This window comes from Balaenoptera ricei, chromosome 2 (assembly GCF_028023285.1).
Source record: "Balaenoptera ricei isolate mBalRic1 chromosome 2, mBalRic1.hap2, whole genome shotgun sequence".
Classification (NCBI taxonomy): domain Eukaryota; kingdom Metazoa; phylum Chordata; class Mammalia; order Artiodactyla; family Balaenopteridae; genus Balaenoptera; species Balaenoptera ricei.
This window is the reverse complement of record NC_082640.1, coordinates 114564112-114576576: the sequence shown is the minus strand read 5'-3', so window position 1 is coordinate 114576576 and position 12465 is coordinate 114564112. Positions and strand designations below refer to the sequence as shown.

Sequence of the window (12465 nt, the reverse complement as noted above, 5' to 3'; positions counted from 1 at the left end):
CTCTCAGAATTGCAGAGGCATCATCTCTGCTGTAAGTAGGCGGGCCGCCTCCTTTTCTTTTTTTTTTTTTTACGACGCCACAGAAACGAAACCCGAAGGCATTCCTGAGCCTTTCCGGAACCCCTTGGAAAGAAGGGGGGGGAGCGAGGTGGGGGGAGGGGGGGGGGTGGAGCCAGGCAGTGACCCGGAAGCAGAAGTGACTCCCACAGGCTGAGTGCTGGGGAGCTGCATCGGCGATCGCAGCGGTAGAAGCAGCAATTTATCTGTGTGCAGCCCCAAACTGGGAAGAAGATGCTAATTAAAGTGAAGGTGGGAGCACCTCCAGCCTTGCCAAGACGCAGTGGTACTGGGCTGGCCGCTGTGCCTTAAGGGAGACGCCGGGAAGGAAAACCACGCCTTTCCCGAGCGTGGAGGGGGCTGACAGCCTCGGGGCTGCGCGCGAGGGGTGATGGGATGTAGGGGGGGTGGTGCTCAAAAGGGCTTCGAGAGGAGGGGCTGGCCCAGCCAGACGACCCCGGGGTCTGTGCTGTGCCTGCTTTCATTCCGGGACCGTTCCTTGACCCAGAAGGAGGCCGCCTTTGTCCGGGGTCTCGCTGTGTTCGAACCCCCGCGGTCATAGAGAAGGCCTAGCAGCATCTTGGCTCCCCCTCTCTCGGATTCTGGGAATAAGCTCTGTTCTCCGTCGTCCAAGCCCAAGTTACCTGCTTCTCCCAGCGCCTAACGTAGGCTACTCCGAGTACAGCACAAAAATGTTAGCCTAGGGAACCGGGGCCTCCCAGGAACTAGACTGTGAGCTTTTGCTAGTTGTCGCCAAGGTGTATCTCAGCCGGCCTTCAGAAAACAAAGCTGGGTGCGTGTTCAGTTAGCACCTGCCTTTCTGAGCCAGCATCCTGGACCAGCCTCACTTCCTTGACTGAGGCAGGTTAGTTATCAGTGCCCTAGTTCCTGGTACTGGCAGTGTTTCTTTCATCTCCATCCCGCCTCCCGTGGTTCTTCACCAATTTCCAACCCTCATTAGTCCTATCTGCTATTTCCTCCTTTGTGCCTTAAGAGGGAGGGACAAAAACTAACAATTGATGCAGTGCAACGTTAGTTTAGCATTTTTTTTTTTTAAACTGCCAAGGAAGTCTATCGTTATTTCATCAGCTCCTTAGTGTATTTATCATGCATAATAGGCATTAACCTCTTCAGTCCTTCTGAACCACCATCTTAGCTGAGGATTGAGGCCAAGCAGCATGTTAAAGGTCATTGTTTTTCAAATTTTGAGTAATGACCTATAAAACAGTCACTAGTGGTAGAATCAGTTTAATAAGTCCGTGGGTCACAAGCAACAATAAAAAGAAAAAAATAGAAATATCAGGGTATACTTCTGGGTAAGAGGATTGTTTGTGAAATTTTGGTTTTTATTTTGTATGTATATTACATGCATGGATGTGATATTCGTTCATATGTATTTCTTAGTGTGGGTCACTGTCCAAAAAGTCTTGAGAAACATTAGCAAGTGAATGCTTATGTCATTTCAATACATATGGATTCTCAGGTTCTCTTAGTCCTCCCTTAGTCCAAAGAAGAGGTTATTACTATACTTTTGTTCAATGTTTTGTAAACCTTTTTTTAAATCTCAACCTACACAAAAAAATTTTATCTCATGGTCTCATACAAACACAAAATAACTGTGTGTGATATGCTCTGGTATTTTGAATTATATTCCAAGTTGATTTCATAACCCACTGATGGGTTGAGACCTGCAGTTTAAGAAAATACTGTATTCTAGATGGGCTTCTCAACTTAAAAATGTGTAAGAATCACCTGGGGATCTTGTTAAAATGCTGATTCTAACTCAGTGGTCTGGGATGGAACCCGAGATTCTGCATTTCTAACATTCTGCATTTCTGCTTGTCTGGGGAGTATGCAAGGTTCTACTTTCTTTGAATCCATTTTTATTTAGTACTTCTCTAAAATTGTCAGGCTCCTTTCCCAAAACACTTTCCTTTCCACGTTCAAATAGGTTTCTCTGTCCATCTTTCTCTTTCTTTTTTGTATGTTAAATACATTTTTGTATGTTAAATAAATAAAGCAATTAGTTAGCTGTGAATTACTATACAAATGATAAGTTTTTTAGCAGGGTTCCTTTGTGAATTATTCATTCTTCCACTGTCGTTCTCCATGTAGGTAACTTATTCCATATCTCTGTTTGCAATCTTTTACAACTAAATCCCTTGTCGACTGAAGGAAAAACACACAACATAAGAGCTGTAAGTTCAGTTTTATTTGGGGACTTACTGAGGACCTTAGCCCAGGAGACAGCCTCTTAGATAGCTCTGAGGAACTGCTCCAAAGGTAAGTGGGGGAGGTCAGCATGTATGTGATTTTGGCAAAGGGTAATCAAGCACACATCTCGGTAGAAGGTTGCTGCTAGTCAAGAGGAACAGACATCCTAGTTAATGGTTTTAGTGCTTTTCTAAGTATGGGAAGATGTAAGAATTTGGGTTCATAAAATTTTCTCCTGAAAATATCTAACTATCTAAAGGCCTGTTCTATTAATTTTCCCAGAGCACATTCCTGATGTGCCTCATTCCCGGTCTCCACCTTGAACTCCTTTCAGGCTGGGTTGAAGGTCAGTGACTGCGGTGGCTAATGACTTAATTCTTGTAGAACCAGGAGGCAAGTGACATCCTTTAGTTGGCACACTCGTGATTTAAAACTTCTCTTGATACCTCATCTCTGTGTTTCTAAAATTAAATACATCATCTTCTGTCTTAAGCCATCTTCCCAATACTCATCTCATATATTGATCCCATCAATCTACCAGTTACCTGGAACCCAGTTCTTTAAAATCATTGTTCTCTTATAGAACCTAATTTTTCTTTTGATACATCTTTCTGTTGATTTTCTTTCCATTCCCATTACCCTTGTTCTCGTCTGGGGTCTCATTAACTTATATCTTTATTTCTCTGTGATACCTCCAGAGAAATACCTCTTGTTGGGATACCTCCAACAAGATTTTCCTACTGCCATTCCCCTCTAAAGTTTAGAGTCTAGGGACTTCCCTGGTGGTCCAATGGTTAAGACTTCACCTTCCAGTGTAGGGGGTGTGGGTTCGATCCCAAAACATAAAACAGAAACAATATTGTAACAAATTCAATAAAGACTTTAAAAAATGGTCCACATCAAAAAATTCTTTAAAAAAAATAAAGTATATGTATTTTTTAAAAATAATAATAAAGTTTAGAGTCTATACCAAAATATGGTGTACAAAATTATAGTGTACAGGTCTTCTTTAACCTTTTTCATCATATTATTCCCTAACCTCAGATCCTGCATTGATTCCTCTTAGCAAATTACTTTGGGCACCTGTCTTTACTATCTAAGCCCCAGTTTTCTCATTTATGCTTTTTTAAACATAAAATAAAACACAAAGCTCTTAAGGGTTAAGTTCAAGGAGTTTTTAACAACAGTATACCCCCATGTAGCCACAGATCTAGAACATTTTCACCCCTGCCCTCTGAAAGTTCCATAGGTTAGTTTTGCTTGTTTTAGAATTTCATATAATGGAATTATAGAATATATAATTTTTGTGTCTGGCTTCTTTCACTCAGCATTATGTCTGTTGTTGTGTCTGTAGGTCTGTCTCATTACTGAGTAATACTACATTAGATGAGTATATCACAATTTGTTTATCCGTTCTCCTGTTGATGGACGTTTGGGTTATTTCCAGTTTCTGGCTATTATGAAGAAGGCTTGTAATAGCCAGAAATGATGATATGAACATTGTCTTTTTGTGGACTTATGTTTTCATTTCCTTTGGATAAATACCTAGGAATGGAATTACTGGGTCATGTATACCTTTAAAAGATGCTGCCAAACAGTTCTCCAAAATATGGCACCATTTTACATCCCTACCTGCAATGAGTGAGCATTCCAGCTGCTCTGCACCCATCTTTATTATAGCTATTTTAGTGGGTGTGAAATGGTATCTCAGTCAGGTTTAAATTAATCACTGTTGATTTTCCCTCACCACAGCACTTTGTCACTGCCCCTTGTATTTTGGACGATAACATTCAGTATGGCATTTCTTGTATATTGGTTTGTTCTATTAATTGTATGTCTCAGTGTCTCTTGGTTGTAAATCTTCACTTGAAAAAGATTGTTGGCAAGGGCTGGGTCACTTAATTTCTTTTATATCCCCTACAGTGCTTATAGCAGAATGTCAGCCTTAGGTTCATCATAGACTAGTTGAATAGCATTGAATGTATTCCCAGGTCACAATGACCAGATTTGAGGGAAGAAATCCAGTATGACATGGTCTTTTAAAATATCTTTTAAAATTGAAATCAAGAATATCTTTTAAAATTGTTCAGTTTTAAATGATTTTAATTATGACAATTTCAAACATATACAACAGCAGAGAGAAGGAATAATGCACCCTATACAAAGCTTCAAAAACAATCATCTCATGGCCAATCTTATTTTATTTATACTCACCAACTTTCCTTACCTTATGTTTTAAGGAGCAAGTCCCAGATAGCGTAGCGTATATTATTTGTATATATTTCGGTATTTATCTGTAAAAAAGAACTTTTTTTTACTAACATAACCATAATTATTACACCTAAAAAATCAACAGTGATTTCACACTATCATTGTCTCATTTGTTTTTTACAATTTGTTTGAATCTGGATCCAACTAAGATTCATACATTGTAGTTGGTTGATACGTATTTTAGGCCTCTTTATACCTGTAATTCCCCATTTCCCCCATTTTTTTCTTGTTGAATAATCTAGGTGGTTGGTCCCATAGAGTTTCCTATAGTTTGGATTTTGCTGATTACCTCCCATGCTGTCTTTTAATATATTCCTCTTTCCTCTGTATTTCCTGTCAATTGGTAATAAGATCTAGAGGCTTGATTAGTCCTTTTTGTCTGTTCATGTGTGAGAATAATTCATAGGTGGTATTGTGACACATACTTCTGTCAGGTTGTTTTGCTTTCTGCGATGTTAGTCATTGCCTAGATCCATTATTTCATTGGAGGTTACAAAATGGAGATATTCTGATTTTATTGTTGCTTCCTACATTAGCTGGGATGCTTGAGCAGTGTCCAGTACAGTGGCCATTAGCCCACGTGCACTATTGACCACTGGAAATGTGGCTAGTGAGACTGAGGAATTCAATTATTTTATTTGTATTTAATTTTAATTAATTTAATATAGGAACTGAAACTTTATTCAGTAGTTGGAAAACCTTTTAACTTGTTTGGAACAAGTTGGGAATGTAAATGTACTTTTTCAACTGTAAATTGTGAAATTTAAATACAGATCAAGTATTTCAGATGATAACTTACCATCTGAATTGAGGTGTGCTGTCAGTATGAAATGCACACAGAATTTTGAAGATTTGGTTAGAAAAAAAGAATGTAAAATATATTAATAATTTGAATATATTGGGTTTCAGAATATTAAAATTAATTTCACCTTTTAAAAATGTGGCTACTAGAATATTTAATACTGTATATGTGGCTTTCACTAAGTTTCTATCTCTAGTGGACAGTGCTGCTTTACAGAATGGTTCCCTTATACTCTCATCAAGGACATTGTTTTAAATTTTTTTTCTCATCCCAATGTATTTATGGTATTAAAAAATGGAAAATACAAAAAAGCACAAAGAAAGTAATTTAAATCACCCATAATCTCACAACTCAAAATAAAAGCACTGATGTCTATATCCTTCCAAACTTTTTTGAAAGCATATAAATACATGTATGTGTGTGTTTATTTATTTAGTTACAAAATAAGAATTATACTGTTAGTCAAAACATTGTTTGAGAACTGTGTGATTTTCCCCCTGTGTTTGTACCATAATTTATTTAACCCTCAATTGTGTGATATTTGGATTGTGTTTCTAGTTTTTCAGTTTCAAAAAGTTGCAATTCATTGTCATAGGTATATTTTTGGACAGAGAATTATTTTCCCAGAAGTGTTATTGCTGGGACACCATATGCCAGATTGCTCTCTGGATACATTCATAGGCTTCTATAGTCGATCTCAGAAACAAAGGACCAGTGCTAGAGTTTTAGATTTTATAAACCAATAATTTTTTTCAAATGTCATAAAGCCCAAGCATCTGACTCTTGGGAGAGCAGTTCTAGGCTTTCTGTTAGAGTCTTTTGTACTCTTTAAAAATTGCTATTATTAAATCAGAATGAATATTTATTAATATTCATGTGATAAAGGAATATATTTTTATTAGATATTTTATTAGTACAGATAAAGGGAGAGTTAGCTTTGGTCTCCTCAGTCCTACTCCCCTTCTCAAGGATAATCATAATTTTAGGAGATAGGTATACTTTTAATCCTTTCTTCTATGCATGTATGTATGTATATATTTACATATAGAAAATGATACATAATCATACATTCTCTAGATCTTTCCATGTTAGTGTATAAACTGTTGCATAATAAATGTATCATTCTATGGGTGTACCATAGTTTAATAGCTTTCCTATTAATAGGCATTAGGCTGTTTCTAGTGTTTTTCTTTAATGAAAGGTGTTGCAGTAAACCTCACATGTTCCTCTGAATACGTACTCAAATTTCAAGTTTTTCCTTTAGGTTAGTTATCTAGAAATAGAATTGTCTGGAAAAAAAAAAAAAAAAGAATTGTCTGGTTAAAGAGTCTTTGCATTTAAAGTATTATGATCCATAAATTGAGATAATTTGTGGACAACATGGAATTGCATACTTTTCATTTTGTCAGGAAGGAGCCTAAAAAAATACCATATATTGTCACTGTCGTTTCATAAAAGGACATTTTAACACCTGAAAATATTTAGTTTCATGAAAATCTGATTGTTGTCATTATTTTTCTCATTTTACCATAGACTACTGAAAATTTTCAAACAGACCAGCTTGAGTTGGGGTGGAAACTTGAAAATTACTGTTGTAATTTATTCTTTTGCATCCAAACAGGTCAATCCAAAGGAGTTACTCTTGCATTTTTTGAAATATCCTTAGTAGTGAATCATTCTCATGGTTGAGAAATTAGATCCTAAGTACTTTCTTCATGCTGGTCTTTGTGAATACCATAAGTAGGAACCATATGCTATTTTGTAAGTCCCCCACAGGAGTGTACATTGGGTCTCAATACTAGATCAGCCAGACTTGGGCAGTACTGAGTACAGAGCTGAAAGCTCAGGTTCTGGGGCCAGAGAGTTTGTGTTTGGATTCATATTCTCCTTTTGACTTCATAGGCATGCTTTTTAACCTGTCCAAACCCCATTTTCCTCAACTATAAATGGTGATAGTAATAGTACATATCTCATAAGTACTTGCAAGGATTAAATGTATTGACGCATGTAAGACACTCAGCATAGTTTCTAACTCTTGGAAAGTGTTCAGTAAATGTTAGCTGTGATCATAACATGATCATCGGTGTATTTAGCCGTTCCACAAATATTTATTGACTGCTTCTATGTCAAACACTGTGCTTTGTGCTTAAATTAGGAAGATTGAACAGTCTCTGTCCTTGAGGGAGCTGGAGTATAAATTGGAGAGTTTGACACTTAAACAACTAGCTGTAATGGCTATTAAAGTGTATTGGGGACAAGTCATCAATCTTAAAGTGTCCCTTGAAGGTTTGCAAAAGAGCGGAAGAGGGCATGGCAACAAGAAAAACAGTAGAAGCAAGGAAAATGCCCCTAAATTATGGATTACTGTAGACTGGTGCAGATGGAGTTTGAAGAGCAAGGATGGATAGGAGATTAGATTGGCTGAAGCACATTTGTAAGTGTACAATGAGGGACTTCCCTGGTGGCGCAGTGGTTAAGAATCCGCCTGCCAATGCAGGGGACACGGGTTCGAGCCCTGGTCCGGGAAGATCCCACATGCCGCGGAACAACGAAGCCCGTGTGCCACAACTACTGAGCCCACGTGCCACAACTACTGAAGCCTGCACACCTAGAGCCCGTGCTCTGCAACAAGAGAAGTCACCGCAATGAGAAGCCCACGCACCGCAACCAAGAGTAGCCCCCACTCGCTGCAACTAGAGAAAGCCCGTGCGCAGCAACGAAGACCCAAGGCAGCCAATAAATAAATAAATAAAATTTAAAAAAATAAATAAGTGTACAATGAGTATAATTATTGTGTTTGGATATCAGCAGCCCTTTGCCTATAGAAGAAGTCAAGAAGACCAGAGCTGCAATTTAGGATTTAGGTGGAAGTCTGGAGAAGATACGGGAGAATAGAATGTTGAATTCTAGTATTACTTAAAAAGTTGGTCAGGGACTTCCCTGGTGGTGCGGTGGTTAAGACTGCACTCGCAATGCAGGGGACCTGGGTTCAATCCCTGGTGAGGGAACTAGATCCCACATGCATGCTGCAACTAAGGGTTCGCATGCCACAACTAAGGAGCCCTCCTGCCACAACTAAGACCCGGCGCAACCAAATAAATAAATAAATATTAAAAAAAAAAAAGTTGGTTAGAGGTGATCTCCAGTGTCCTTGAGAATTCTCTGAGTTATCTGAATGTTAATTTCTCGCATTGGTATGTAAGACAAGGTCCTTCTCAAAGGAATACTTTCCTTAGGACACTTCTCATTGCTGTCTTATCAAAAGGAGTTATGGTATTCTCTTGGATTCTAGCGGAATGGGAGGTGAGATGACCTGTGAGATTAAAAGGGTCAAATGGTTTACAGAATCTTCCCCTATCAAAGTTGTTCACAGCCTAAAAATGTCTGAAATCGGGTGTGGTCAAAATTTCTGACACTTCAAATCAGCTTTGAGAATGTGCATTTCCCAGAAGGTAGTAGATAGATCCCCCAAGACTAGGCCAGGATGTTTTACCTAGGAGACAAATTTTATATTGGGCTATAGGATTCATGAAACCCTTGCCTGTTTCAGACGCTGACCGGAAAGGAGATTGAGATTGACATTGAACCCACAGACAAGGTAATGTACGCCCAATACCTCTCCATGCCTATCTCCCTACGTGTACACTTGCTTGGGTATGCTGATGAACTGAGTCCTTCCGCTCTGATACTCTCTGCATAGCTCTTGTTCTTTCCCGTTCCACGGTCCTTCCCCCTGAGCAACCCCTGACTACTTGTACCCCTAAAGGTGGAGCGAATCAAGGAGCGTGTGGAGGAGAAAGAGGGAATCCCCCCACAGCAGCAGCGGCTCATCTACAGTGGTAAACAGATGTAAGTTTGGAATGGGAATGAGGGCGTGGCCATCTTATGTGAAGATGAAGATGCAAGTACTGGAGGTGGAGCAGGCCTGCCTCTTTTTTGTTGTCTCAGACCCTTTGGCAATTTGATGAAGGCTATGAACCCCTTCTCAGAATTAGATTTTTGCAGACATAAGATAAAATGCATGGAATTACAAAAGAAACTAATGGGATCGAAATACACTTATCACACTACTAAAGCAAGTTTGTGATATATGTACTTCATTAAGATCTAATGATGGATATAATAACTACTATAATTTTAAAAGATTTTCAAGATACCTACAAACAGTTGTGAAATGATAGGAAAATATCTAATTTTTGTTATTAACAAGTTACCCATATTGCTAATAATACCCCTGTGGGGTTTTTGCCTGTGTTCAAAACTGAAAGAAATATCAAATTTCAGTTAGGGGTTAGTAAAAATATAAAGATGTAATTTTTTTCTCATCTGCATTCATAGATCCCCAGACAGATCCATGAAACCCAGGTTAAGAACCTTGCTCTAGATGGTATTTCTAATACCTTTTTTTCTTTTTTTTTTTTGCCTCTTCCTGCAGGAACGATGAGAAGACAGCAGCTGATTACAAGATACTAGGTGGTTCAGTCCTCCACCTGGTACTGGCTCTGAGAGGAGGAGGTGGTCTTAGGCAGTGATGGACCCCCCCCCCTCCATTTCACCTCTTTGCCCTGGCGCTCATTATGAGGCATCATGTATCCTCTCACACTGTGGGACACCAGAGCCACTGCCCCCTCTCCTGGATGCCCAGTCTTGTGTGTCTGTTGGTGGGAGACTGTGAGGACCCCAGGATGCAGTGTTCCTGGCCCAAAGGGCCCTTGCTGGCTATTGGGTTTTAGTTTGCAGTCCTGTGTGCTTCCCTCTGTTAATGGCTATGTCCCTGGTTGTCAATAAAATATTTCATGGCCTCCTGGAATCTTTCTTCTATTGCACAAACGTGACTGAAATCAAAATGGGCCAATGCACACTCAGTTACACCAGGCTGAAGGAGTAGGACAGTGTAAGAGAATGTGCCCTTAGAGGGGTTCTCAGACTCTAAGAGTCTACACTCAGTGGTGTGCTGGAGCCAGCTCTTAACCCGCTCCAGAGCTAATTGTTGGCATCTTTCCTAACCCCGTATTAAGTGACTTCATGTTGGTAGCTTGAAATTGGCCATGGTAGGAATATTTACAGAAATTGACAAACAATACAAATCAGTCCTTCTCCCCAAACTGCTTGTTACGTATCTGTCAGCATACTACTGACGTGGGTGGTAGAAACCAGGAGAGTGAATTCTCCCCCATTGTGACCCTACTGGACATTTGGGCCTGGTTCAAGAAAGGCATCAAGAGCTTAGCAGACACTGCATTCTTTTATGGCTGGAATATTGCTGAGGGCTTTAGGCTCTATACGGTGGAGTGGCTGATACGGAGAAAGGATGAGTGTGGAGTGACAAGCTACGATGGATCACTTTAGGACTCGGTGAGATAAAATGAGAGACGGGTGCCAGAAGAAAGGGCTTCCCTTCCTTGTCTCCTCTAGTTCAGTAGAAGCTGGCGAGGCCGGGTGGGGTGGAGAAGCAAGGAAAGAATATCCTTTGGAGAGACTTGAGGACCATTGCGATCCTGTGAGCAGTCGCATTGGCACTTTGCTGCGGTCCTCCCCACCACCACCACCACCACCAGAAGGCGCTCTTGCGAGGTTTTGGGGCCGATCTTCCCAGCTCAGGTTGGCGGCGCTCTAGTCGCCGCTTCTCTAAGGCCCGCGGGGCGGCCTGGGAGCCGCGGCAGAAAGGCCCGCCTCCGTGCGCGCAGCCTGCGGGCGCGGGTCATGGCGCGGCTCCCGAAACTCGTGGTCTTCGATCTAGGTGAGGGACTGGATTGGGAAGAGTTTCGTAGGGCACAGTTTTTTCCAAACCCTAGTTGATGCTCTCGAGGCCCTGCGCCCGCCCAGGCTGAGACCTCCCCCTCCTTCCTCTCACAGATTACACGCTGTGGCCGTTCTGGGTGGACACGCACGTAGACCCGCCGTTCCACAAGAGAAGGTGAGGCGGGGCTGGGGAGGCCTGGGGCCAGGCGGGGCCCCGCGGGAGCTGAGCACACTCTCGCCCTCTCCAGTGATGGAACTGTACGAGATAGGCGGGGCCAGGCCGTCCGACTGTACCCAGAGGTGCCTAAGGTCCTGGAACGATTGCAGGGCTTGGGGGTGCCCGTCGCGGCCGCTTCACGGTAAGAAGAGCGACTGAGTCGGTCTAATGCCGAGAGGTGCATGCATGAGGAGACTTCCCGTGTAACCCCTTGGCTGCAAAAATTTAGGCGGTGCAAATTTGCAGGTGTGTATATATTTTTCGAATTGTGCCCTCTCCTGTGCATTTTGTTTAATAAACATTGGCTCAGTGCCACCTGTGTCATACAGGAAGGATATGGAATTGAATCAGGGCGGAGGATGCCTACCCATTCCGGAAGAACAGCAAGTTGATTTCCCCCTGGTTACGCATAATTTCACTTGCAGCCTTGGCCCTCCACTCTCCTGATCCCATCTACTACACCTTTTTGCAGGACAGGTGAGGTTGAAGGGGCCAACCAGCTACTGGAGCTCTTTGACCTTGTCAGATACTTTGTTCATCGGGAGATCTATCCAGGCAGCAAGGTCACGCACTTTGCGAGGTACGCTGAGATAAGGGGAGAAGCAGGGAGACAGAAGACCAGAGAGGCTGGAGGAGCTAAGAAGCCAGAGTGGTTACCCTCGCCGTGTCTTGCACAGGTTGCAGCAGAAGACTGGAGTTCCTTTCTCCCAGATGATCTTCTTTGATGATGAAAAGCGGAATATTGTAGATGTCAGCAAACTGGGTACTGAGTGGCAAGGATAGCCATTTGGGGAGTGAGGAGAAAGGGTTCCTAAGAGGGAAGGGGTTAGGTAGATATGTACAGGATGGATAGTTTGCATGCAAGTGACACCCCAAAAAGGTGAGAGTCATAATAGGGAGCCCTGAAGGCCTGATGAAATTGTGGCTTCTTTCTTTCTAGGTGTTACCAGCATTCATGTCCAGAATGGAATGAGCCTTCAGACCCTAACTCAAGGATTAGAGACATTTGCAAAGGCGCAAGCTGGACTCTGAGGTCCAGCCCTGTGGATGAGCCTCATTTGAGGCATAGAACTGAAAGGAAATCAGGAGGGCATTTTCAGGTGCATTTGTAAATTATTAAAGTGTATTTGTGAGTGGCAGAAGAGATCTTACCCAGTGTGTG

At 41.5% G+C, this 12465-nt stretch overlaps 2 protein-coding genes across 2 annotated transcripts; both read left to right on the top strand.

Moving 5' to 3' along the window:
• Positions 1-182: 182 nt before the first annotated feature.
• Positions 183-9978, top strand: NEDD8 (NEDD8 ubiquitin like modifier). The gene is made up of 4 exons (XM_059913966.1): positions 183-309; positions 8895-8942; positions 9111-9193; positions 9780-9978. The coding sequence occupies exons 1-4, from the start codon at positions 292-294 to the stop codon at positions 9874-9876; spliced, it is 246 nt and encodes an 81-aa protein (XP_059769949.1). The 5' UTR covers positions 183-291; the 3' UTR covers positions 9877-9978.
• Positions 9979-10960: 982 nt separating this feature from the next.
• Positions 10961-12454, top strand: MDP1 (magnesium dependent phosphatase 1). The gene is made up of 6 exons (XM_059913965.1): positions 10961-11084; positions 11201-11261; positions 11335-11445; positions 11776-11883; positions 11981-12066; positions 12244-12454. Exons 1-6 carry the CDS (start codon positions 11048-11050, stop codon positions 12333-12335), a joined length of 495 nt encoding a protein of 164 aa, XP_059769948.1. The 5' UTR covers positions 10961-11047; the 3' UTR covers positions 12336-12454.
• The last annotated feature ends 11 nt before the right edge of the window (positions 12455-12465 follow it).

Coding starts and splice junctions, on each gene's coding strand:
- MDP1 (XM_059913965.1), top strand. CDS start 11,048: ATGGCGCGGCTCCCGAAACTCGTGGTCTTCGATCTAG. Junction 11,085..11,200: donor ACTCGTGGTCTTCGATCTAG/GTGAGGGACTGG, acceptor TTCCTCTCACAG/ATTACACGCTGTGGCCGTTC. Junction 11,262..11,334: donor CCGCCGTTCCACAAGAGAAG/GTGAGGCGGGGC, acceptor CGCCCTCTCCAG/TGATGGAACTGTACGAGATA.
- NEDD8 (XM_059913966.1), top strand. Junction 8,943..9,110: donor ACATTGAACCCACAGACAAG/GTAATGTACGCC, acceptor GTACCCCTAAAG/GTGGAGCGAATCAAGGAGCG. Junction 9,194..9,779: donor ATCTACAGTGGTAAACAGAT/GTAAGTTTGGAA, acceptor CTCTTCCTGCAG/GAACGATGAGAAGACAGCAG.